This window comes from Podarcis vaucheri, assembly GCF_965113315.1.
Source record: "Podarcis vaucheri genome assembly, chromosome: 2".
NCBI lineage: Eukaryota > Metazoa > Chordata > Lepidosauria > Squamata > Lacertidae > Podarcis > Podarcis vaucheri.
The window spans coordinates 57,819,491-57,846,213 of record NC_138760.1 but is presented as its reverse complement, the minus strand read 5'-3'; the positions used below and the strand labels follow the sequence as shown (position 1 = coordinate 57,846,213).

Sequence of the window (26,723 nt, the reverse complement as noted above, 5' to 3'; positions counted from 1 at the left end):
CTCACGCTACATCTTCCAGGCCTCTGGCAACTAGCCTACGCTTCTTAAGTGAACTGAGCAGCTAATTTTTCCCTGAGTGCTACAGGATTTGTGCCAAGGAAAGGGGGGGTAACCCAACACAAGCTGTCTTTCAAGATTGTAAAAATAGAGTGCAGCACATGATGAATTGGAAACAAAAGCTCAATTTCCACTCAGTTACACATAGGTAAGTCCCACTGACATGACTGGAGCTTCTGCACATATTTTTGGGGGGCGTAGGGTTACAGCTCTCCTCTCATTCAAAATTATTATTTTGTTGCTAAAATGGGCTGCAAATTAATGACTGACTCTCACTGGAGGGCCAAAGGAGAAATACTCTGGAGTACACTATCTTGTCTGATATTAATGCAGCACCGAGTCTTTCTTTCACCCCAATCATTCTACAATGAAATAAGCTGGATTTCGACAGACACAGTTGATTGTCCTCCGAGGTTAATGGTAGCCTTGATCTATGGACAGCCCAGAAAGGTCTTCGTGATGAAAGACTTCATGGAAGTTAAAATGGTACTGCTTAATTATGGAATCCAGTGGCAGCCTAGATTTGTTTTGCCCAAGGCGATGCTTATTGGCAAAAGAATCAAAGAGTCTGGGTCACTGATGTCGATTACAGTTCTCTGGGCAGAGAGAGAAAGGGAGAGGAAATTTTCCTCAAGAACCTTATAAAATTCCTAGTGTGGCTGGACTGCGAATTCAAAGTGGCAAGACAGCGTTAGGTCGGCAAGTAAAACTCATAGAGAATCTGGATGTCATTTCACAGCACAGGTGGAATAATGCCATTTTTTTTTAATGCTTCTGAAAAGGAAAAGAAAGGTCCAGCCATCTTCCCATTGTGCTAGTTTTTTGACACAAGAGCATCCATAATGTAACTCTCCTCTGCAATCTGAAATAGTAAAGTCGGAATTCTACAGTCCCTTTTCCACCTCATTTTGCAGCCCAGGAACGCATGAAGCTGTCAGAGCACTGATCTATCTACATCAGTGCTGTGGACACTTCCTGACAGCAGCTCCCCAGGGTTTCAAGGCAATTCGATTGAGCCTGGGAACTTTTGCATGTTTCTGCCACTGAGCCATGGTCCTTTTCTATAAAGCCAGTTCTGAACGATGTCAGTACTAAAAGCAGACCGACCATTTATCTGTCTAGTATCCTAAGAGGACTTGGGTAAATACAGAGATCAAACTCACCAAATTGGATATATGGGGAAGTTTGCCTGCTTCTTAAATATATGCTAAAGAGCAGCACAGATGGCTGTGGCTGGCTTTGTAGAACATACTGCACAGGCTGGTTGCTGCAGCTCCACCCTTAGTTACTGCTTTTGCCCTGCTGTTCCGTTGCTATAGAGTAAAAGCCTATCCTGGCATGTATTACTGAAGTGTGTTTTGTCTTTACTTCCCGTTTAGGGAAGTCAGAAGCAAACCTCACAAATAAACATTGCAAGCTTGATTCATTCCCTCTTCTGGGATGGCGGGAAGGCATATTTAATTAATTCCTTGCAATGTCATGTTCTTTTTAATCACCTGCTGCCTCTGACTACCATTTTTTCACTCACCTTAGACTTCTCCTGATGAAGCTCAATTTGAATGTCTGTTAGCTTGGTCCTGAGATCTTCATTGGCAGCTTGTAAGGACATAATCAGTGCCTCAGGCTTTTCAGCCTTGCTGCGTCCTTTTTTTGACATGGCTGTTGGCTGTTGTGAGTCTGTGCGTGAGAATCCTTTTTCAAATGGGAACAGCCATTTTTTCTTTCTTTCCATTAAAGTTGTCTCAGAACCTACTGTGTGACATTCGTAAAGATAGCCCCATCAGCTCCTTGGGCAGTCCTGGGAGAAATAAGATGACACAGCATTAGTTAGCAAGTTCAGTGAAAGCTGGAGTCTGCTTAGCAACACTCAATATAAAGACAATGTTTTGTTTTGTTTTGTTTTAAGGATTTAGAAAACTGCCCTAGGTCATATATGCCAACCATGAATCATAGAGTTCTTGGGAGGTATATATGACAATTTAAAATCCACAATGCAATATTAAAACAGCATAGAACAGTTAAACACAATACAGTACTGAGAGGAATAAAAACATTCAACCAGATAAAAATTAAATAATACCAGGCAAAAGACAATGTTTAAAACTACAAAAGGAAATAATAGAGAATTGGCTGAAGGCGTACCTTCCTCATTCCAAAGGCAGCCCACCATCACAGAGAAGCCCCTGTTATTTGTACATGGACACTATAATTCTCCTATTGATAGAGCATGGAGAAGGGCCTCTGTGGCTACGTTGCAGAAGCTGATAGGAATAACCACAACACAGATTTCAGATTATGTTTTCCACTGGCATATACTACAAGGACATTAGGGGTAAAATGTATTTTTGGGCACTCTGGGTCAGATTCAACTAACCTGGTGCTCTAGTAGAAACCAGTGCAAAGACACCCTGGGTGTCCACCGCTTCTCCCCCACCACTTTGTCACTTACTTAATGGCCTTGAGATTTCATTCCTCCCTTTCTGCTGTGCTTCATTTTATGTTCAGTCAATTCATGGATGGATTTAACCAATTAATGGCTTGGCTAGAGATTAAAACCAGATCTGTGATCAGCTAGAAACCAGCCATAGTTTGCTAGTATTTTTAGCACCTATGAATTTTCCTCCTTGTCGTCTTGATTTCCAGGCATCTACCCACGTGGCTGAAGAAACCTTCCCAATGGTGCATGCATTAGATTGCAGAGAAGCCATACAGAAATGGGACAGGAGAAGAAAGGAGTAAACATCAGCTGCTTTTTTCCTGCCTTCTTGCTATGGTCTGCTTGTGTTTTTTTCATATATCTGCTGATCTTGCATAAGTTATTAATATTGTCTTGGAGTATTGCGGTTGTCAGGTTGCAACCTGGAAATCTGTTCTGGCCCTTTACATATTTAAGGGAGTCTAGGTTTTTGTTGCACAGTGCTCCCTTAATTTTTCTCTCCCCACCCCACCCCCCACCCAACACCCCACACACAACCCTAATGCTTGCAGCAAGCAGAACCCCAGGGGAAGGAGGAGGGCAAAGTAGTGAAGGAGACTATTCTGGAATAAACTCTGATTTGGAAATGGCACAGTGTATGGGGCCAGTCCACTCACTGTTACATACCGTATGTTGCAATTCATCTAGGAAGGATTTAGATTGCATTACCAAGCATGGAGGTTGGAATATTAGGTCTGTAATAAATTGTTTGGAGAGGTGGGAAATCTGTGCTCTAAGAAGCAATTTCCCATTGGCCTGGGGACTCTTGTTCAAACAGGAATCTTAATTATATATACTGTATATATATTAAATGGGTTGCAGCACTTGTCAGTTGTAGTGGGGAGAAACCTGGAAAAATACTGGCAATGAATCCTGAAAGCTCAGAAACCAGAAGGCAAATCAAAGGACCCTTACGTTAGTCCTATTTTTGAACATTTGGGCTTGGCAATATCAGAGCTTTTTTTTTGTTTGTTTCAAAGACTGTTGGAAGACTCAGCTGGAGAGATAGGACTTGTCACAACTCCCATACTGTCAACCACCAACATTTCCAATTATGTTAATTAAATGTGCAAATTAGCAGTGGCCCATCCGTTCAGAATAAACTCCAGTGCTGATTCCGCGGCTAGAACATCCATGGTGTCTGAGGCATGAATACCAACACCAGCTGCTTGTACAGAAGTCTCACACTGGCCAGTCCAGTTATTTGCCAGCATTGTGCTTTATGTGATTAGACCGGTGGCAATTTATCACAAAAAAACGCAATGCAAGCCAAGTCTGAAATTTCTGTAAGACTGCATATGCAGTGTATGTGTAATGTACATCAAGTTTAAGGAGGTGGGGTAGGAGAGAGATAATTTCTTTCTGGGTGTGCTTGTTTAAAGTAAAGAATTATAGCTAACACCTTTAGCTGTAGCACATAACTCCATTGTAGCAGCAGGAAGAAAGTGCTCTGGAGATGCCTTTCCTTACTGGCTGCAGGTTACCCCACAATTTGAACTCTCTCATAATGCTGCAGATGGCACACATCACCAACTGCAGTCCTGCAGCATGAGCATTGCTCAGTGTGCTGGATGTGCTGTTTTAAGGTCAATCTACAATGAGAGAGCATTGGCCCATAAAAGATGGATGCTTTCGCTTCCGAAATAGGATACCTTTGGCTGTGTATGCCTAAAAGCATAAAGAACGACAGCTAAAAATATCATTACCACACAGATGGAATGTCTCAATTCTACCCACATAGCAGGGAGGGTGTGATGCGACCATGCTTAGCAGCTGCAGAAAGGCTCAGTTGTGTCGGTACACAGGAAAATATGAAAGAGAGGGAGAAGGGATCCATAATGAGGAAATGAGTTTTGGAGATGCCTTCAAAAAGGCTTGCTTATTCACTCTTGATTTATCAGATATCAAGTGCTGATTTCCCCCTCCTCTGCAGACAGACATATGTTACGCTTGGCATTTGTATTTGCTTACAGATGTATCCAGGCAGCTGTGACACACTGAACTAGTGAGATAACAAGCTTTAGCATAAATGCAGCGGGTAAGTTTGCTTACAATCCTTCGAATGCTGACTTGGCACTCTCAGCAGCTATTGGGACGTGCTGCTCAGTGCTCTAGAATTAATCATTCTAATCAGATTATGAATTAGATATACAAGAATCAAGCCTAGGACCAAAGACACACACCAAAATTCCACTGCACAGCATGGAACACAACAATAACGAACCTGAACCGTTTATACAAACACTAAAGTGGCTGGAGTGGTTGGCCTGTTGTTGTTGTTTTCAGTTCAGTTACACACAAGCATATCAAATAATCTAGATAACTGCTACAGACAGTAGCCACTCTTCTGAAGCAAGAGGTCACAGGAATCCACTGGTAACAAGACCATAATGCTCTGTGGGTAATTAGGATGCAAGCCCTCTGTGGCTTCAGGGGGATTTCACAGGGATGGTCATCAGCAGGAGTAAGTTCCATAGCTTAACAATATTCTGCAGAAATAAGTACCGTACTTGCTCCCTATACAATCCCAATCTCTAAAACTCATGCCCTACAATATGTGAAAAACTAGGATGTGCATCTTCTGGTATGCACTCACATGCACATTAAATGACTTGTGCAAGATTGCGCCTCAGACAATTTTGGGGCCATGGCACCCCAAAATTGGATGTCCCGATGCAGTCCATGCAGCCCTCTAGCCATCTCTTATCCACACATACCTTTCCTCTGCTCTCTCCAGGTATGGTCCATGCTTTAAAGCTCCAAGTCTGACCACCACTGTTTTTTTCCTTTGTTTTGTCTGTGGAAACCTGCTCTTTAGCACTCAGAGAAAATGTCAATCTGCTGAAAACCTGAACTGACGTTTGCGCCAACTGAGCGCTAAAGAGCAGGTTTTCATGAGGAAAGCTCAGGGAGGGAGGGGAAAGGTGCTCAGACAAGGAGCTTTCGAGTGTGGACCTATGCCTGGAAAGAGTATAGCAAAATATAAATGCAGCTAAGGCCTCAATGCAGCAGGCACCAAGACTGCTGGTGGTATATATCCCCTCCCCCCTTGCCTCTAATTGCTTAAGAATTCTTGATTAAGCCCCTGGTAGGAGCCATGTAAAAAATGCTGTTACAGCGCAATTCTCTTCTAACACTTATAGAAGCAGGAGCAGCAATATGTTTGCCACAACAGTTCGGCATAGATAAAGATTTATCGGAGATTAAATTCTGCTCCCATCCAATCTTGGAAAGCAGTTAAAACTATGAAGTGAGCACACATTGCCGAAGATCCTGTGGCTAGACTGTCTGTCTGCAGCAGCACTTAAAAATGTACACCACAAAATATGAATCTGGTTAAAATTGACCTTGTCAGATCAAAGGCATCCCTTAAGAGAAGGCATGTGCTCTCCTACTGTTCAGCGTTTTACTGAATGATCATTGTTGTCACTGCCTTGTCACTCTTCTGTGAAACGAGAATGACACCAAACCCCTTCTTCGTAAAGGCATTTGGGGCTGTTAATGTGGTGAGCACACACAGTGCAATTCTGCACATGTTTACTCAGGAGGAAGTCCCACTGTGCTGAATGCTGTGCATTTAGGATTGCAGTTTCAGTGGCACAGTCCCATGTCGGAAATGTCCCTGAATTACCATAAGTAAGCAACCTTCACTGACAGGGGGCAGCTAGCTTGAAATATCCCGGACTCTCCCTCTGCAGACATAGGCAGACAGAATCCTTTTAGGGACTAGGTAAGGAATCACATTTGGAATCAATAAGGGGAATGTTCTTCCCAGCTCCATTTTTTCTTATCCTCTTTATATGCTCCTATTTGGTTCTCATGCATGCAGGGAAGCTTCTTCTCCAATGCAAATAGCAGGTTTGCTTGTGTGCCATTCTGGACTGGGGACAGAGCCGGACAAAGAATTATAGCCCCCCACCAGCTCTTATCTGGAATAGCCCCCCTGTGCCTACAATTTACTTAGAAAGAAAGTCATTTATGCAATTGCTAATTGCATGAATGGCATTGTATATAGTTTGACCCTAAGTTGCAGTTTATTAAAGGTCCACTCCAAAATCTTAGAGTTCTTCTGAGCATGTACAGAGTGCATTTTGGTTTAGAGTTCTTCTGAGCATGTACAGAGTGCATTTTGGTTTAGAGTTCTTCTGAGCATGTACAGAGTGCATTTTGGTTTATCAGATAGTATAAATAGCCTGTATTGAAGATGGATGGGGGGGCAGCACTCCCGTATTAGTTTTTCATTTATTTCATAAAATTTACATGCTGCTTGACTGTCAAAAATACCTTAAAGTCCTTTATAAGGAGGTTAGATACATTTGAGGTCACTATGAATTGAAGTCACTATGGCTGGTGACATGATCCCTATACCAAGTTGATGCTTTTCAGCATTTTTGTGACCTTAGGAGACAGGGAAGAGATGAAAGGAAAGCTTTGTAGGCTCTTGTCAATAACAACAAGAGCAGATTCCGTAGCCTGGATGAAAATCAAACAAAAACGGAGAGGCCCGTGAATATTTTGTTCGTATATGTGCTTGATTTTCAGCTCAACTTATAAACACTGTTCAGAATTAAGAGGAAATGTTGAAAAGGCATGAGGCAACGGTATCAACAGGATCTCACCCTCATGAGTTTGCAGGCTTGTGGGAGTTTTTCCTCAACTGCTTTTTGTCCTCTCACATCTCCTGTATTAAAGATTTTAATTTGAATCTTGATAAACTTATACAAACAAGCAGCGACATGTACAACCTCAGCTGTCCACTTCAAAGAAATGCCAAACATAACTGATACCCTAACATCTCCATCACCAGTGGTCATAAAATCCATAATCCATGTACCATAATCTTTTATAAATCAGATTTTCGTCCAGGTGTTAAAGTGCAGAAGAGGGCTCATATTTAGAACCCTTCCACAAGCCATTGATAAATATCCACCATTCAATCAGCCCCTGAACTCAGAGGACTTCATCAGAGCCTCAGTGTGGTGACCTTTGCATAGCAGCCAGCTCAGACAGCACGTATCCATTTCTCCCTGACCACCCATGCAGTAGGATGCAATTTACAGCCTCGGCTACAAATACTTCTCTTCTGTGATGAAAAGCCACAAAGCATGACACTCAACTGACTGTTATCATCTCTCACACCTGAATGCCTCTCGTTAAAGGTCTCCACGTATTCCCATTACAAAACTATTTCTCGGGGGCACACAATACTTATGGCACCATTTCAGTCGGGTCAGTTGACTACATCCCAGATAGCCATTAAATCCTGGATGAACCGATCCAGCTGAAGAGTTTCTAAAATGCAGGCTAAAGGTAGAGAAAGGAAACACTTCTATCAAGCCCCCTTTCACTTGAAAGACCCACCATTCATTTTTAAACTGACATCTTATGTACATAACTAGGGATGTTGTGACATAAGCTTCCCCTGTCCAGAGTACTGAAACCGGTTTCAAGCCTTTTTTGACATGCCAGTTGAGGATAATAGAATTGTAGAGTTGGAAGGGGTTACAAGGGTCATCTAGTCCAACCCCCTGAAATGCAGGAATCTTTCACCCAATCTGGGGCTAGAACCCACAAACCTGAGATTAAAGAGTCTCGTGCTCAATAAAAGCTTTTTTTTGCCAAAACTTTTTTTAGTCTAAGAAGCCTGGTGACCTACCATCTCCTCACAATGACAAGGTTCTCTGACCATGGTTGGTAACTTTTGGGTGTGTTTTGAACTTGCACGTAAACCTCGCATTCCAGTTTGAACCTGATATAACCACAGAATAGACAACAAGTCCTTTAAGTGATTCCATTTTGCATTTTATTTCATATTTCAGCAATGGACGCCTTCAGACTGTCAGTATTTTGTAGGGGTGTTGACTGCGGATTCAAACTCATAGTGGGACGATAAATCCAATGAAAAACACACAAATCCAATCCAATGAACCCCCCCCCCAGCTTTTTGCAGTTAGGAAAGTGATGAGGAAAAAGTGTGGGATGGGCAAATGATTAAAAGAATGATACAGAACAACCACACAAGAATATCAGGATCGGTGCAAGATAAATTCTGATTGTCATATAAAATCCCCACAAACTAATGAGAAAAAATGCTCAGTAAAGACCCGACATAGACTAATCTCCATGTAAGCTTTGTGCAAGCAAATCGGGATGAATGCTTAATAAGCAGGCCATCTGGAGGGGCTCTATACCACCCTACTCATATGCAGAAGTATTAAATGTATATGGGAAATGGGAAATATCATCTATAACCATCTATAATACAGCTGCCTTGAAACATTTGTATACTATTGGGTATGTATTGGTGGGAGGAAAGGTAGAGCTCATGCTCAATTTTCAGATGTGATTACTGGGGCATGCTTCAGATTTGTGCAACAAAGCTCATGTCTCCAGGGCTAAGTGATTTATTGAAAATCATGACTTTCTTTTAAAAATATTTTGTCATTCAGTGGTTGTGCTGAAGCAGGCAGAATTTGATTTCTCACTAGTTTGACTTTCATTTCTCTCTCTGAAGCAGTGCTAGAGGTGGCGGCACACCATCATATACCTTAGGCAATAGAAACAAGAATAAGAATTACAAAGCCTGATTTCTTCAGAGATCCTATATATGAAGGTAAATAGCTTTGGTTAGGACAAGCCAGTGTTTGGCTTCTTTCTCATGACCTTGTTGCAGAAGGCACACAAATACAAAAGCATCTGATTTTGCTCTTACAAATAACAATTAGCTAAATAGATAGGATTTTTCTTTTCCACATAAAATTGTCTGAAAACTCCTCCTGGCTGGATTGCAAAAATATGTTTGAAGCATGAAATAGTAGCCTATCTAACTATCCTTTGTGATGTCCCTTTCTCTTGTCAGGCAAACCATGGTGATCATTTAACCCATTGTTATAAGCAGTTTGTCATCAATGGGAAGCTAGTAATCTATCAATAAGAAGGAAAGATTGTTCTTTCAGAGAACAATTTGGAACACAGAAGCTGCAATTTACTGTGAAATGGCTTCCAAATGAAGAACTCCTCACACAATTCTCTGTGATCCCTGACAAGCTTACAATACAACAGGAAGGGCAGCTGTGTCACTTAAAACAATAATATGTTCATAGATTAACTTCTGTTACAAATCACCCTGTGGAAATTCATATGGTATTTTGCTGCTTTTCCCAAGTCTGTTCATTGCTATCCCACCAATGGACAAATTGGTTTAGTTTTAGAAGGATAAAAGCCTGAAATAAGCTAGAAAACAAGCTGCCTACTCCTCCTAACTCTGCCTACAGGATTTGGCCAGCAAAGATAGGAAAACCCTATTTTTCCTGGATCACCAACAAAAACAGAGCTCAGTCCATTTGCCTCTCCTTTGTCCCCTATGAGAGAAGCTAATTCTCAGAGACAGAAAGGCCCATCCATTCAGCTCCCTCAGAAAATGGGAGTTCAGCCTTTCCAGTCCCTTCTGCAGAAATACAATGAACAAGATAGTACAAAGGACTCTGGCAGGATTTGCCTAGCTTTTATTGGTTTGTGTCAAGCTTCACCTTCTTGGAGTGTATGAACAACCTGGTACCTTACCAAAGACTCCTAAATAAGCTCAGCAGTCATGGGATAAGAGGAGAGGTGCTCTTGTGACTCAGGAACTGGCTAAGTTGTAGGAATAAAATGGAGGATGAGGCTTCCAGTGGCTAAGACCCCTGATTGCCATTGTTTTTACCTCCACTGTAGGAAAAAACCATGCTTCTAAAAATAAATAAATAAATAAATAAATAAATAAATAAATAAATAAATAATAATAATAATAATAATAATAATAATAATAATAATAATTTAGTTATATCCTGCCCATCTGGCTGAGTTTCCCCAGCCACTCTGGGCAGCTCCCAATCGAGTGCTTCCAAATACCTCTCTGGGTGTGTTCCAGTAAAAACTGAATCTGTCTTGCAGTTTTCTTTCTGGTTTATCAAGGAAGCACCCCCATTGTGCAAAAAAAATATTAGAGAATTAGTTCCTCTAAGCTTTGGGTCACTTGGAAATATTAGCTCTTGTTGGTCAGAGCTTAAAATAATGTTATCAAACAGTAAAAAATTAAAGCTTGCCTTTTTTGTCTGGTTCCCCATCTTTGATCTCAACACATATAAGCACAGGTTATAGATTCACAGAATAGTAGAGTTCTTCCTGATGTTTAGTCAGAATCTCCCTTTATGTGACTTGAAGTTATTGGTTCGGGTCCTACCCTCTGGAGCAGGAGAAAACAAGCTTGCTCCATCTTCCATGTGGCAGCCCTTTAGGTATTTGAAGATGGCTCTCATATCTCCTTTCAGTCTCCTCTTTTTCAGACTAAACATACCCAACTCCCCTAACCATTCCAGACCCTTGATAGTCTTGGTTGTCATCCTCTGCACATGTTCCAACTTGCAGATCCACCTTGAGATCACAGGAGTGTCACTTGGGTGTTCTATCTATCTAAGCAACTAACTACTCCAGTGTGGTGTAGTGGTTAAGAGCGGTAGACCCATAATCTGGTGAACCGGGTTTGCGTCTCCACTCCTCCACCTGCAGCTGCTGGGTGACCTTGGGCTAGTCACACTTCTCTGAAGTCTCTCTGCCTCACTCACCTCACAGAGTGTTTGTTGTGGGGGAGGAAGGGAAAGGAGAATGTTAGCCGCTTTGAGACTCCTTCGGGTAGTGATAAAGTGGGATATCAAATCCAAACTCTTCTTATTCTACTTCTACTTGGTTGCACTTGGACCTGTCCAGCCTAGCAGATTACTGGCTGTGCAATTGGGCCAGGTTGAGGAAAAGTCTCAAGCTCCAAATTACAGAGCAGTATCACAGTTCCTTAGGCAGCAGAGCTGTTAAGTAGAACACATTAGTCTTCCATGGTTCAATTTTCTTTTAGGTTACCTCTATAAACAAATACCTTAGGATTACCTCTATAAACTGTGTAAACACATTCCTAGATTTTTAGACCTCTGGAGAATCGAGTCTGAATGTTTTATTGGCTCATAAACCTTAAGCTGGCTTCATGTTACTAAGAGTTTTTTTTAAATGTATTTTATTTATTTTATTTAACAAAACCTGTGCACCACCTAACTATAAATATAAACTCTAAGTGGTTTGCTGAAAACATAAAATATACATTACAATTATCAATAAAAGTCAGAGTTAAAAGCAAGTTTTAAAATATTAAAAATACAATTTAAACTAGCGGTTAAAATTACAGATTAAAACACATGTCACCTTTTACATGTCTGAGTAGGCTTGCCTGAGTTGCCCATCCTAGAGTTTGAGCACAATCCAAACTTTGGCAGCCAACTGGAGAGTCTGCATGGAGGGGCAGCGTGCTCACATCTGCAGCCCTGCCATGCATAGCAGCTAGGGCAGAATGTGTGTGTGTGGGGGGGGGGGAAGCAGACAGGTAAATCACTGCAGTAAGACCTGAAACTGGCATAACAATTGGGCCTAGAATGGACCCAATGCCATTGCACGAGAACAGTGAAACCGTCTCAGGATCTAATGGATTCTGGACTGGCTTAGCTCTCCTTGCTCCCTGCCCCTAGATTGCCCCAGTCTGCTCTTACACTGGCTGTCCCTTTATGGCAGGGGTCTGCAACCTTTAAGACAAAAAGAGCCACTTGGACCCGTTTCCGAAGAAAAAACAACAACTGGGAGCCGCAAAGCCATTGCAACATTTAAAACAAATATATCTCTGGAGCCACGATCTGACAGCGGGCGGGAAGGTGACGTCGGGACGGTGCGTGACTAACGCACGTACCGCCCCCATGCGATGTCACAGCCAGTACAGTGCCCGCCACAGTGGGGAGTGTTGGGGCGCACAATGCGGCTCCTCCCCTCGCTAGTATCCGCCCCGGAGCCGCAGCAAAGATGTAAAAGAGCCGCATGCGGCTCTGGAGCCACAGGTTGCAGACCCCTGCTTTATGGGCATCCTGCCAATGGCACTCATGCTTGGCAGGCAGAAGAAGAGCCAAACTGATGGAGTGGCACACCATTCTGTTGGTGGCAACCAACAAGAGACTGGCCTAGATGGCAAGGCTAGCCTCCCCCCAGTGCTAGCTAGGGGCTCTGGACTGCTCTGACCAAAAGATATATTCCTAGTGCTTGGTGGATGTCATTTGTAGCAGCTGCCTTTGCCTCATTTTTTGCAGCACTTTATGCAGGGGAGAAGGGGCAGCCACGTCCATTTAAAAACACAGTGCAATAATCATGCAACAGGGGCTCCATTCCTCACTCTGCCTTTTGAATTTAAATGGCAGTGAGGTATTTTAATCATTTTTACTGCAAAATGGTTCGGGAATTGAAATGCACAGAATAAACAGTATTTTCCAAGCGGTGACAGTGAAGAATTAATGCAAATTTCCCTATGCTAATGCTTTTGTTTAAGTTGAGCATCTCGCAGCGTGGATTGTTCCCTGGCTGCTAATGAATGGCCTCCACTTTTTGTGTGAAGCCAATTGCAGGGTGTTGTTAAATGCAAACCCTCGTTATTTATCAAAACATTTGTTTGTGTGTTTCGTTAAAACGAAAGGTTTGTTTTCGTGTCTTACTTCGTGTACATTTATGTCCTAGCTCTGTGCTTGGAACTTGAATGCAAATGAAGCTAATATGCAATTATTATAATTTTTGACATGCAGCTGGATGGTCTTGCCCTGGCTGCATATATCAACATATTCAGAACAATCTGCAAACTGAATATTCCACTTGGCTCTCCTGTCATTCTTGTGATTTCTACCCACAAACAAATGGATGTGAGTGTCACTTTTCATGAGCTGTTGAAGAATGGATCAGGCAAAGACTCTGGAGACAACAGGAAGGAACATGCCATTTTTAGCTTGCTAAACAACACACACTTTCCCTTCTCCTTGAACTGCCTGCAGTGGAAGGCCAAACAAACTTAACTCCAAGGGACCAAGGTGCCAGAATGAGTTCTCCTAAGCAACCAAAAATTCACATCTAGCTACTTCATCAGCTGACAAAAAAATTCTGTTTGCTAATGTCAGGGACTGGGCAGAGGAGGAGGAGTGTGGAGACCGCCTCCCCATCCTGACCCTTCCAGGGAGGAAGAAGAGGAAAACAGTATAGATTTACAACAGTGGTTTGTGGGAGATCACAGCTCAGAGGCAGGTGAGGGGAAAAGTGGGAGCCAAGGGGGTGTGTGGAAATTCACTTGGAACAACACCATTATCCAAGAGACTGGGTTCTATAGCTTCTCTCTGTGAGGTTTGAAATAAAAAAGGATGTAAGAAACTTTTCCTTGTCTTTATACTTCCCTGGGCAACCATCTGGGAGCTGCATATAGCACCCTGACAGCTAAAGGGATTTTGCCAGAGGTGACAGGCTCTAAATATAGACCCCTGTCCACTAAAATGCAGATGAGGAATGTCTAGTTCCCCCAGATGTTGATGGACTGCAACTCCCATCACCAATGACCATTAGGCATGCTGGCTGGCCTTAATGGGAGTTGGGAGTCCAACAACATCACATTGGGTACCCCTGCTCTAGCAGCAGCATCCTGCCATTTTGATCAGTCTTCAAGGGAAGCCCCATGTAGAGTGCCTTGCAGTAATCAATAAATTAGTGTAGCTTGTAGTATGGTGACAAGGCTGCCCTGATCCAGCTAGTTGTAGATGGAAATAAGCACTTCTTCCCAGAGGCCACTTGGGCTTCTATCAGGTGCACCAAGTTGGGCCCCACATTGGGGGGGGGGGCTGCCGCACGTGCATGACATCACATGCACAACGCCCCCCCCCCGTCGGGCCACATCTGCTGGGATGCTCTAGCAACGGCCCTCCAAGCCTCCTGCCCATCCTGGCGTTTGGGTGATTGTGCCAGTGCTCACCCAGGGGTGGCAGGTGATGGCAGTTCCCCTCAATATTGAAGCCCCTCGCATCCCATATTTCCAACCCCGCTGGCTTCTAGTGACAGGATTATAGAATCATAGAATTGTAGAGATGGAAGGGACCATGAGGGTCTAATCGCCTACAATGCAGGGATCTTTTCTCCAGCATAGGGCTTGAACCCACTGCCTTGAGATTAACAGTTTCATGCTCTGCCAACTGAGCTATCCCAGTCCATGAACCTTCAGGGTGTGTGCGACTACGTGTAGGACAGGTCGGCCACCCAATTCCTGAATTTAGAGACTACCTACCAAGAGCATCTCTGTTTTGCCAGGATACACCAGACACTGGTGCTGCATAGCCAATATGATTTTAAAAACTGTGCTGTTATGCACATGTGCTTCATCCTAAGAGCCAATCAGAGGGATGCATAAGCTGCATAAATCAGATTATTATTAGAATAAATACACAAGTAAATTTCACCCAAGTGCAAATTTATCAAGTGTGATCTTTGGACTGTATTTTGGATGTTTGAGAAGGTCACCGTGTTGGGCTGCAGGAGAGAAGCCTATTTTGAGTTTACTCGTATTGATGGAATTTCTCTCTGTTTTTAAAGGCCTTTCATATAATTTGGCTTAAGACAAGCCGCATAAGAAAAGGCAATGCACAAAGCCCAAGAACAACCTTGACAGCATTTCTAAAAATAGAGAGCTTGCAGTTAGAGCACTAAACCTGGACATAAATCAAAAGAAATTATTTATTCAGCATGTGTGTATGCACGCACAATGCACTCATGCAAACACACACGCAAGCACATGCCCCATATGCAGCCACGAGTCTTTAAAATACCTGAGCATCAAATATGTTACCTATCAGTCCCTTTCATTGATCAACCTAACAGTACTATTTTTCCCTACAGCCTCCTCCCAACACATTGTGATTGCACTTATCACTCAGTAAAAACAATAAAAGATATCAATAGGCTTGGAAGGATAGCCACTAACCAAATAAGAAAGGATGAGTTAGGAGCTTATGGGAACAGATGGGAATTGTTAAATTGACAGTAATATGAAAGAAACGTGGAATTATAAAGAAAGATTAGACAGTTGGAAGCTGGTTGCGCATAATATAAAAAGAAAAACTGGGATAGCAGAGATTGGAATAGATTTAATTTTAAATAACTAACTGTAAGAAAGGATACACATGACCTCTTTTATTACCTATTTATTACTAATGCAGTTTTTGGTACTCTTTGTGATGTAGTTGAATAGAAACATTTTAAGTGTTGAGACTGCAGGAGTGCACAGTTTGAAAGTACTGTATTTTTCTGTATATAAGATGCCCCCATGTATAAGATGCCCCCTATTTTGGGGGACTACAAATGGGGGGGATTGCCCAGAGTTGTTGACCTTTTTTTTGGGGGGGGGGTTGCTGACCACCACTGACAATAGCAAGAGCTGCCAAAGCCTCCAATCGACTGCCCGATTGCCGCCAGCAGCCACCAATCTCCCGCACAATTGCCGCGGCGACAGCCTATCAACAGCAACCCTTGCTGCAGCCACCAATCACCTGCCCTATCACTGCTGACACTCCTGCTCACAGCAGCAACCAATCGCCAGTCCACCCTCTGCACTATCCATGTATAAGACAATCCCCAATTTCTAACATAATTTTTTAAATCAAAAAAACCTCGTTTCATACACTGAAAAAATATGGTATGTTTGCATGTGGAAACTATTTACAATTATTCATATATTTCAAGTAATTATCCATAGGCTTACAGATAAGAGGGAGAGAAGGGGGGGGGAATGGGAATCATATTGCAAAACAAGCCCCATTTGATGTTTGTCAAGATATCTCAGTTGAAATTCATGAGAGATTTGATCATTAATTTTGCATTTTGTTGTTTGTGTGACAGTAAATATTGTACATCTAGCCTTGCAGCTGGGGACTGAATGGAAATCTGTGCAGGCAGATGTTGTGCTCACTATGATCTGAATTGACAGGATCTAAGAAACCTCCCAGTGCTGGTATTAATGAGCAAATTATATATACTTTTAGTTGAGGGTGAACCATCCAGAAAAGAAGAAAAATCCTGGGTAAGAAGTCTCCAGACAAATCTCCTATTACATGTAGTCCAGAGGAGGCCCAGATTTTTTACAGTAATGAAGGCCATTCCATGGAAGGACAACAGAAGCATCACTGGAATACAGTGGTACCTCGGGTTAAGTACTTAATTCGTTCCGGAGGTCCGTTCTTAACCTGAAACTCTTCTTAACCTGAAGCACCACTTTAGCTAATGGGGCGTCCAGCTGCCGCCGGAGCACAATTTCTGTTCTCATCCTGAAGCAAAGTTCTTAACCCGATGTACTATTTCTGGGTTAGCGGAGTCTGTAACCTGAAGCATCTGTAACCCGAGGTACCACTGTACTGATTCCTCTGCAAGTCAGAGTATATTCTCAGAATGATTTCTAGTGGCAAAAAGAAACAAAACATACGGCTATGCATTCATTAGGGTAAATATTTGTTACGGGGGGATATAATTGTATGAATTCTCCACTCTAAATGTATTAGTGCTGCACGGGAATGACTGTATTGATATAAATTTATTTGTAGCAGCAAGAAATGAAGAAAAGGCGGTTTTGTATACAAGAGGTGGGGAATGTAGGCACATACAGAGTCTTCCCCACCTCCTGCAATTGTAAAAGCATTGTGCAGTGAATTGAATTCAAAAGCAGGGATGCTTTATTTCTGCAATTATACTTGACCTAAATGGTTATAAAAGGTTGTGCTATCAGAGTTATTGACATGGCAGGAGGTCACCCAGGCAACTCCAGTTATTGGGCAGCTGATAAATGGAGTGGATAAGTATGCAAGTGCACAATATTTGTTGAGAAGGGAGTAACCACTACAGAGCTGAGTAGATACCTAGCCAAGAGGTGATGATATCAGGGATTCGTTCCATACATTTTGAAAGCACTTGACACTGGCTTTCATTATTGAATTTGAAACACACTTAAATGGAATAACGGGGGAGAAAGAAAGCCAAAGAAAATATCCAGAACATTTCCTCCGCCCTGATTGCAGCCTCTGATCTCTATCTCCATCTGTCCTTTAACGCTGTCAAGCTATGGAGGCTGTATCCAATTGGGAAATACAGGAACATATGGTGCCCTTCAGATTCACTAACTCTTGTATATTTCAACACACGGAATGTCCTTCTGGCCTTTTGAGTTAGTGTCCCTCTTTTTCTTAAAGATGCCATTGTTTTCTGACCCTCCTTTAAAGAGAAGCATGTATAAATTAAAACAGCACTCAGAGATGCAGAAATTAAATAGGCAAAGCTTTTCCAGACAGTATCTTGCACCACTTCCATGTGCATAAATAAAGGGACACCAGTGTTCTTGTACCTGTAGCAAAGCCTCACCAGGAGAATTTCTTCCTTGCACACCTGCCTTGCAGAGTAGGCCTGCTTCTCTAATGGTTACCACCACCAGCTCTGCGGGAGTCTGCAGGCTACCATCACCCCAGACAAGATGAATTAGTAAACTATTAGACCATGAAATTGTGGGCCGGTGGGCCTTGCTCTTCCAGCCAATCCCTTGCAATTTATCCAGAGTGTAAAGCCAGCTCTCTAGCTCTGTTTCTTCCCAAGAACAGATCAACAGTTCCCCAGCAACACAATATTTCTAGCCTGTTTATGAGTACGTTTTAAGGAAGACCAGCTTCTCTGAGCAGTGCATAGTAAAATCTGGCATGGATGCCCGATGGAAAGGAGGAGACAAAGCAGCAAGGGCAGCCCAGACTCTCTCCTCTCTCACTGGCCTCTTGAGAACCACAGTCACATTTGTCAGGTATATGAGCCCGTCTCATGTTTTCCAGGTAGCCATCTTAACCACCCTTGTGTATTTGAATAAAACTGGTGGAGATAGCTGATTGCCTTATTTAAATGGTGAGGGCCTGGAGAACAGTGCTCCTCTGTCACAATACCCACATTCCCGAGAGGGTGAAGCAGACACAAAGATGGCTAAACTGAAACGTGAACAGGTGCAGTGCTGATGGAGACACAGCCTGTGAGAAAGAGGACAGTCTTTGGGTTGTATCCAACAAAGTTGTAACCTTTTGTGGCATCTGTACATTCCCTGTATCTGCTCCAGGGGATAGGAGGTGCCCCAGAAAAGATTTGGGAGAGGACAAGCAGAGGAACAAGTCCCTTGGTTACCCCCACCCCTTTTATATAATACATATCGTAGTAGGTTGTCTAGAGAACATTAGCTACTGGGCGACTAAGCAATGCAGTAATATATATATATATATATATATATATATATATATATATATATGCAGGTTTTGGTGTCTTCGGGTGTCTTCCCGTGTAAGAGTCGGGGTGTCTGTGCGACGTTTCGACGAGGTCTCACTCGTCATCTTCAGGCTGGTGCTTTCGGCTTCTTGTTACTGGAACAGAGCAGAGTCTGGTGTTTGAGTTCCTATAAATACTGTTGAGGGGTGTGGTGTATAGCCTCCAACGTTCTGGGCAGAGAGGAAGTTCCTAGATTAGTGTGCCTTTTCTTCTTTTGTTCCTTAATTACTTGAGGGATATCTTGGGTGATTTCATGAGTGATATCACTGGGTGGGTCATTAATTACTTGAGGGATATCTTGGGTGATTTCATGAGTGATATTCTGAATATCACTGGGTGGGTCATTAAGTGTAGATTAGTTGCTAAAGCTCTCGTGTCTTGACCTCTTGAGCTTGTGAAGAGTTTTTCTGAGAAGATGGCTGTGTTGCATTTAGTTGTGCTCTGGCTTGGCTTCGTGTATAGGGGCGAGCTATGGTTTTGTGTCTTGTGCCAGCCAGATCTGTGTAGGGATTGCAGGGGGGTGCAGCATCCGGAGGTGCCACTATAGTTTGGTTGCTGGATGGAGTCTGTAATATGTCTGTGGAGAGGGTCTGGGTTTGGGTCTGGTGTGGTTGATTGGTGACGGCGTTCTGTGTGCCTCTGGTTCTGGTGTCGGTTTTTGTGGGGAGGGCTAATTTCCAGATGTCTGGCAGGCGGGACGTGTCGTCACGCTTGTTCATGTTGTGAGGGTGTTTCTCTATCTCGATGGCTTCCATGATTATTCTCTTGTGGTGATGTTCCATGTTAAAGAGCAATTTGGAATCTGCAAAATTAATTTCGTGTCCTGTTTCTTTCATGTGTTGGAAAAGAGAGGAAGTTTTTTCTTCTTTTTTGACGGCATTCTTGTGTTCTGCGATACGTGCATTTATTCGTCTGTTTGTTTGTCCAATGTACGTGGCTGGGCAGATTTTGCAGGGTATTTCATAGACCCCTTGGTTTTCCAGCTGGATTTTGTCTTTTGGGTTTCTGAGGATATTGGCTATTTTTTGGTTGGTGCAGAAGGCTGTTTTGATATTGTGTTTATGGAGGATTTTGCTGATTTTGTCTGTAGTGCAATATATCCCTTGATTTTCAACGAAAAGTGGTTCTCAAAAAAACTTATAATTAAATTCCATACAAAGGCACAATATTGCTGGTGGTGATGGGGAGGCAGTAATTGCTGATGATAATGATTTCAGGACCTTTTCTCCAGAGGTTGGGGCAGGGAATATACAAAAAGAATCAGAGGTGGGCTGCCTTATGGTTACGATGTCAATTCATACAAGCAGCCGTAAGTAGCAGCGTAAGGTATGATACTATTATTACACAAGTGTAATCAAAGGAAATATTGCTACTGTTTCAGAAATGACAGGTGGTTATTGACTCTGGTCTCAATGGGAAAAAATTAGGACCTTTGACATATACTGTTTGCCTTGATTGATGAAAAACAGCTGTGTATACTCAGGAATCAGCATGGCGCACTTGGTACCTGCCACTTCCCTGTGTTTTATTATTTTTGTCTCCCGACTGGAAGCCTGCACAGATCTTCCACTCTAGTGCAGTACAGCAGTACCTCGGGTTACAGACACTTCAAGTTACAGACGCTTCAGATTACAGACTCCGCTAACCCAGAAACAGTACCCCGGGTTAAGAACTTTGCTTCAGGATGAGAACAGAAATCGCACAGCGGCAGCGCGGCGGCAGTGGGAGGCCCCATTAGCTAAAGTGGTACCCCAGGTTAAGAACAGTGTCAGGTTAAGAACGGACCTCCAGAACGAATTAAGTTCTTAACCTGAGGTGTCACTGTACTAGTATAATACCTGGCATTGACTGTTAAGGTGGCTTGCGTGAGTTGACACTGTTAGCATAATATCATACACTGGCAGTTAAAGGCTCACCAAATGGAATCTGAAGACTGGGGCCCACTTCAGACATCGCAAAAGCCAGGGTGAGGGGACTGGAAGATTTCAAAACCACAGTTGTTTAATCACAGCTAGTCATGTCATCCAACCCAAACCCAACAAACTTAAGACCAGCTTAAAACAATTGGTTGTGAAATGGGCTTGTTTCAAGCAAACCATCGTTAATGGTGTACAGTGGTACCTTGGGTTAAGTACAATTCGTTCCGGAGGTCTGTTCTTAACCTGAAACTGTTCTTACCCTGAAGCACCACTTTAGCTAATGGGGCCTCCCACTGCCCTCGCGCCGCCGGAGCACGATTTCTGTTCTCATCCTGAAGCAGTTCTTTACCTGAGGTAATATTTCTGGGTTAGCGGAGTCTGTAACCTGAAGCATCTGTAACCTGAAGTGTATGTAACCCGAGGTACCACCGTATATCATGGTGGGAATGAGTCCGGAGATCCTATCTCCCCTCTTTGACTGTGAGGAAATTGGGAGCTTTCACTTCCATTTTTAATTAAACACAGCCTTGTCATGTCATCCAAACCTGACGAACTTTGGCTAATTCTAACACATGTTTGTTCAACACCTACCAACTTCAAACCATGGCTTATGAAGCTGGTTTGTCTCAACAAACTATGTTAGGCCTAGCCACAGTTTAGGGAAATGCTATTCTGCACGTCATCAAAAAGGAGCAGGAAGCTGCTGATCCAGCTGAACTGGAGGAGGAGAGTGGAGTTGGAACAAACCTGGAACTATACAGCTTTTCCCCATCATGATAAGCCCTGGCTTGTCATGACCTCAAAGCCCATTCTGTCTTTTTAGGGAAATTTAGTAAATTTAGTAAACAGACACAGGCAAGGTATTTTACACATTTAGGTGCTTGGTGCTTTGAATACAATTTTGGAAAAGCTGAAAAGCAAGACCATAAAGTAAACTGAAGACTTTGCCATCCATAACCAGTTGTTCTGAAAAACTGCAGAACCAGGTATTTCAAGATTCTGCATTGTATCAAGAGATTCGTCTCATTCACTCCAGAGAAGCTTCCATTGTTCAATTGTTCATTGTTCAATTGAAGCTTCAGTTGTTACCGATGCTGCAAACAAAGCCCTAAATGAAGCTATGGTTGCATGTGTGGTTCTTGCTCCTTTGCAAATGTTGCCTGTATTTGTATTATGTCTGTGGAGTATTGCCAAGTCCTTTGAAAAATGTAGTAAAAGATGCATTTATTTAACAAATTGTATACTGCTTAACTGTAAATAAAATCTCTAAGCAGTTGGCAAAGAACATGAAATATACATTCAAACTGTCAATAAAAATCAAAATTATAAAACAAGTTTACTAAAAAGGAAAATTAATAAACACCTTAAAGTATACATTCCAAGCAAAAATTATGGATCACATCAACTTTACGTGTCTGGGTAGATTTTCGTAAACAGAAAAGGTTTTAAGAATACAGTGAAGGCACCTTCCTAATTCCAGGGAATTCCAGGGTGTAGATGCTGCCATTAACAGATAAGTTCCTTACAAATGTGGAAGAGACATTATGTGGCACTTGTTAAAGTGGTTGTGTGGACAAAGAGATGAAGCAAAAGGAGCTTGTGTGTTTGTATTTGTGTGTGTGTGTGTGTGTATGTGTATGTATATATGGAGAGTTGGAAGAAAGTGGATATCAGATTTTGATGACATTTTCAGCCAGGCATAGGCAAACTCCAGCCCTCCAGATATTTTTGGGACTACAATTCCCTTCATCCCTGACCACTGGTCCTGTTAGCTAGGGATTATGGGAATTGTAGTCCCAACCATCTAGAGGGCCAGAGTTTGCCTATGCCTGTAAATTTATGTAGTATGGAAACCCCTTGACACTAATTAGAAGCATTGCAGCCTTCCTAGCCAACTCTCCCCCCCCCACCTCTTACAAATACACATATGCAACTAGATCTGAAACAGCGTGACTAGTAAAAGCAAGTGTCTTCTTGGGAATAGAGGAATATGCGTTTAATTTAAAACGCATAACTGAGCGAAACCAAATGGCACTGTTGATTTCCACAAAGTATTGGGCACCTTTATTCTTGATGCCCCTGTGAATATAATTTCATAAGCAGGTTTTTGATGTACTTTGTCATAAATAGACCTGGCCCTACCAGTAGATAAGAGTTACATGATCACCTCAGGCAGCAGATTTGGGGCAGAAACTGCTCAGTTTATTAACGTTATACTTCTACTCCCAGAGTGTAGTGCTTATGAGGCATTTTGGGGTGGACAGGACACCAGTTGTTGTTCCACCTCAGACAAAGCAGTAGGTGTTGAGCTGGTCCTGTTTATGGAATGCCTAGTGAAAGGTCACTTACTGAACAATATGAAATTGCTAGAAGGGTGTAGGAGTATTCTTGAGGGTTTTTTAAAATTAAAAATAATAATACCAGAAGCAAAACAGTAGCAAGCAGGCTTTCATCCCAAATTGCATTTTCTTTAGACCGTTGCATGAAAGGCTGTTTTATTTCCATTATCTTCTACCCCTTCAGATTTCAACTGCAGGTACATTACATCTGGTGGTCCTCAACTCCTGGATAAACTCATAGCTGTTCTATTTCATCTTTTTAATAAAGCTTAAATGTTTTGTTATTTGTAGCATCATTTCTTTCACTGGCATCCCTCAGCAGTGCAGTTGGTGGGCACTAAGGGACAACAAGCAATATGTCGCTGCAGTTAAAGAGCAGGACAATTAATTTTCATCTTAGGAGGTTATTAATAGCGAACAAAAAGTGCCATGTTGCTCTTGTTGTTCTGCATCGTACAAATTATATGTTTCATTCAGCCAAACTTTTTTTTTTGAGACAAGCTAGTAAGGCTATAATTTTTTTATGACTTACAGAGGGTGATAAAGAGAAGTTAGTGGGAAGTGAAATGTTCATCACAGTTTATATGAATCCTGCATTTTTTTGGAAAAGACATCTCAAAGGCGACGAGAGCAAATCTGCAAGAAAATATTTCAGGGTCTGCTTTTGCTGCAAACAAAGCCTTAAACAAGGCTATGATCACCACTTTTTCCTTTGCAGATGTTGCCTTCACTGTCACCTCAGGTGTCCCAGCACCTCAATAATAATAATAATAGTAATAGTAATAGTAATAGTAATAGTAATAAAATCCAGCCAGATGGGTGGGGTATAAATAAATTATTATTATTATTATTATTAATAATAAACTCCAGGCACGCCTGGAAGAAGCGGACCATTTGGATCCCTCCATTTGGATTCAGGCCTCATCGCGGGACAGAAACTGCCTTGGTCTCACTGGTTGATGATCTCCGGCGGGCTAGGGACAAAGGTGAGAGCTGCTTCCTAGTTCTGCTGGATCTCTCAGCGGCGTTTGATACCATCGACCATAGCATCCTTCTGGACCGTCTTGAGGGGCTGGGAGCTGGGGGCACTGTCATACAGTGGTTCCGCTCCTTCCTCCTGGGCCGTGTTCAGAAAGTGGTGGTGGGGGATGAGTGTTCAGACCCCTGGGCTCTCACTTGTGGGGTGCCTCAGGGTTCTGTCCTCTCCCCCATGCTTTTCAACATCTACATGCAGCCGCTGGGAGAGATCATCAGGGGGTTTGGGCTGGGTGTTCATCAGTATGCAGATGATACCCAGCTCTACCTTTCTTTCAAATCAGAACCAGTGAAGGCGGTGACAGTCCTGTGTGAGTGTCTGGAGGCGGTTGGAGGATGGATGGCGGCAAACAGATTGAGATTGAATCCTGACAAGACAGAAGTACTGTTTCTGGGGGACAGGAGGCGGACAGGTGTGGGGGATTCCCTGGTCCTGAATGGGGTAACCGTGCCCCTGAAGGACCAGGTGCGCAGCCTGGGAGTCATTTTGGACTCACAGTTGTCCATGGAGGCACAGGTTAAATCCGTGTCCAGGGCAGCTGTGTACCAGCTCCATCTGGTACGTAGGCTGAGACCCTATCTGCCCGCGGACTGCCTCGCCAGAGTGGTGCATGCTCTGGTTATCTCCCGCTTGGACTACTGCAACGCGCTCTACGTGGGGCTACCTTTGAAGGTGACCCGGAAACTACAACTAATCCAGAATGCAGCAGCCAGACTGGTGACTGGGAACGGCCGCCGAGACCATATAACACCGGTCTTGAAAGACCTACATTGGCTCCCAGTACGTTTCCGAGCACAATTCAAAGTGTTGGTGCTGACCTTTAAAGCCCTAAACGGCCTCGGTCCAGTATACCTGAAAGAGCGTCTCCACCTCCATCGTTCTACCTGGACACTGAGGTCCAGCACCGAGGGCCTTCTGGCGGTTCCCTCACTGCGAGAAGCCAAGTTACAGGGAACCAGGCAGAGGGCCTTCTCGGTAGTGGCGCCCTCCCTGTGGAACGCCCTCCCACCAGATGTCAGAGAGAACAACAACTACCAGAGTTTGCAGGGCATCAGTTGAAGAAGGAGCAAAAAGGGTTTTCTTGTGTGTGTGTGTGTGTTTCTTTCTGGCTGATTAGCTGTTTTCCCTGTGTAAAGGTCAGAGGGGGCAGGGCCTAGCGGCGCGCGCAGTTAGATCCATCTTTTAGATTTAGGGGAGCTAGTCTCAAACGTTTGTTGGGGGAGATCTAGGTTTTTTTTGTGTGGGGGAAGTTATTTGTCCTGTCTTCAAGCTTTTTATGATGCAGGACCTCTGTAGCCAACCCCAACGACACGATCTCAAGATGGAAGGGGAGGGAACAGCTGCAGTCGCCTGCGATTCCTGCGCAATGTTTGCCATCTTGCCAAAGGTTGCAGGCAGCTTTACCTGCAGCAATTGCATGTTGATTGCCCTCTTAAAAGACAAAGTCCTGCAACTGGAGGAACGTGTAGCTACGCTCCAAAGAATTAGAGAGCTGGAGCTCTTCTTGGAAGCAACAGAGCACACCGTCTCCACCAAGGAGGAGACAGGGGACTCCCCTGAGAAGGAGGATAGTTCACCAACACAGGAGCCAGATATATGGAGAAACGTCACTCAAAGAAGTAGGAGGCCCAGGGTTCACTCTGATTGCTTAGAAATACACAATCGCTTTGAGGTCCTCTCCCCTAGCATGGAAGACGAAGAGCAGACTCCATTTGAGGATCTCTCCCTCATTACAGTCGATCAGGTATATGAAGACGAGCAGCAAAGTCAGTCCTCAGGGAATGTGCAGGCGACCTTGGAACGGACAGCTCACGGAAGAACCAAACCCAAGAGGAGGCGTGTAGTGGTGATAGGGGATTCCCTACTGAGGGGAACAGAAGCAGTGATCTGTGGGCCTGACAAGATGTCTCGGGAAGTGTGCTGTCTCCCCGGGGCTAAGATCCAAGATGTAACTGAACGACTGCAAGGAATCATAAAACCCACTGACAAATACCCCTTCCTCTTGGTTCATGTGGGAACCAATGACACTGCAAGCAATAGCCTCCAGAAGATCAAAAGAGACTACGAGGCTCTCGGCAGGAAATTGAAGCAACTAAATGCACAAATTGTCATCTCATCTGTCCTCCCAGTTGAACGACGTGGCCCAGGGAGAGAGGGGAAAATAGTGGAAGTGAACAGCTGGCTTCGCAAATGGTGTAAACAGGAACGGTTTGGATTCTTAGATCACGGACTGCAGTTTCTTGAAGATGGACTTCTGGCAAGTGATGGGCTGCACCTCACAACGGTTGGGAGAAATGTTTTTGCCAAAAATCTCAGAAACCTCATCAGGAGGGCTTTAAACTGACTAATGTGGGGGAGGGAGACAGTGCTCCTGAAGGTAGGAGTCTATCAATTAATGAAGATGATCATCCAAATGTCATAGACCAAATGGAGCAAACAGCACGCGGACCTAGTGGTGGGAGGAAAAAATCCTTAAATAAGAGACACGGGGGAATGATTAATGGACTTCAATGTCTGTACACTAATGCGCAAAGCATGGGAAATAAACAAGATGAGCTTGAGCTCTTGGTACAGCAAACTAAATATGACATAATAGGCATCACTGAAACCTGGTGGGATAAGTCCCACGATTGGAATGTAATAATGGGGGGATACAATCTATTTCGGAGAAACAGACCAGACAAGAAAGGAGG

The 26,723-nt window shown here is 43.3% G+C and overlaps 1 protein-coding gene across 4 annotated transcripts in view; it reads right to left on the bottom strand.

Moving 5' to 3' along the window:
• Window positions 1–26,723, bottom strand: part of JAKMIP2 (janus kinase and microtubule interacting protein 2) — a 98,008-nt gene that overhangs the window by 39,322 nt on the left and 31,963 nt on the right. For 3 of the 4 annotated variants that reach the window (XM_082213464.1, XM_082213462.1, XM_082213463.1), the window contains exon 2: window positions 1,586–1,855. In XM_082213464.1, the coding sequence (XP_082069590.1) occupies window positions 1,586–1,789 (204 nt within the window). In that variant the 5' untranslated portion in view covers window positions 1,790–1,855. Of the gene's footprint in view, window positions 1–1,585; window positions 1,856–4,239; window positions 4,258–26,723 lie in introns of those variants that run through there. The other variant, XM_082213465.1, reaches the window with a different exon arrangement.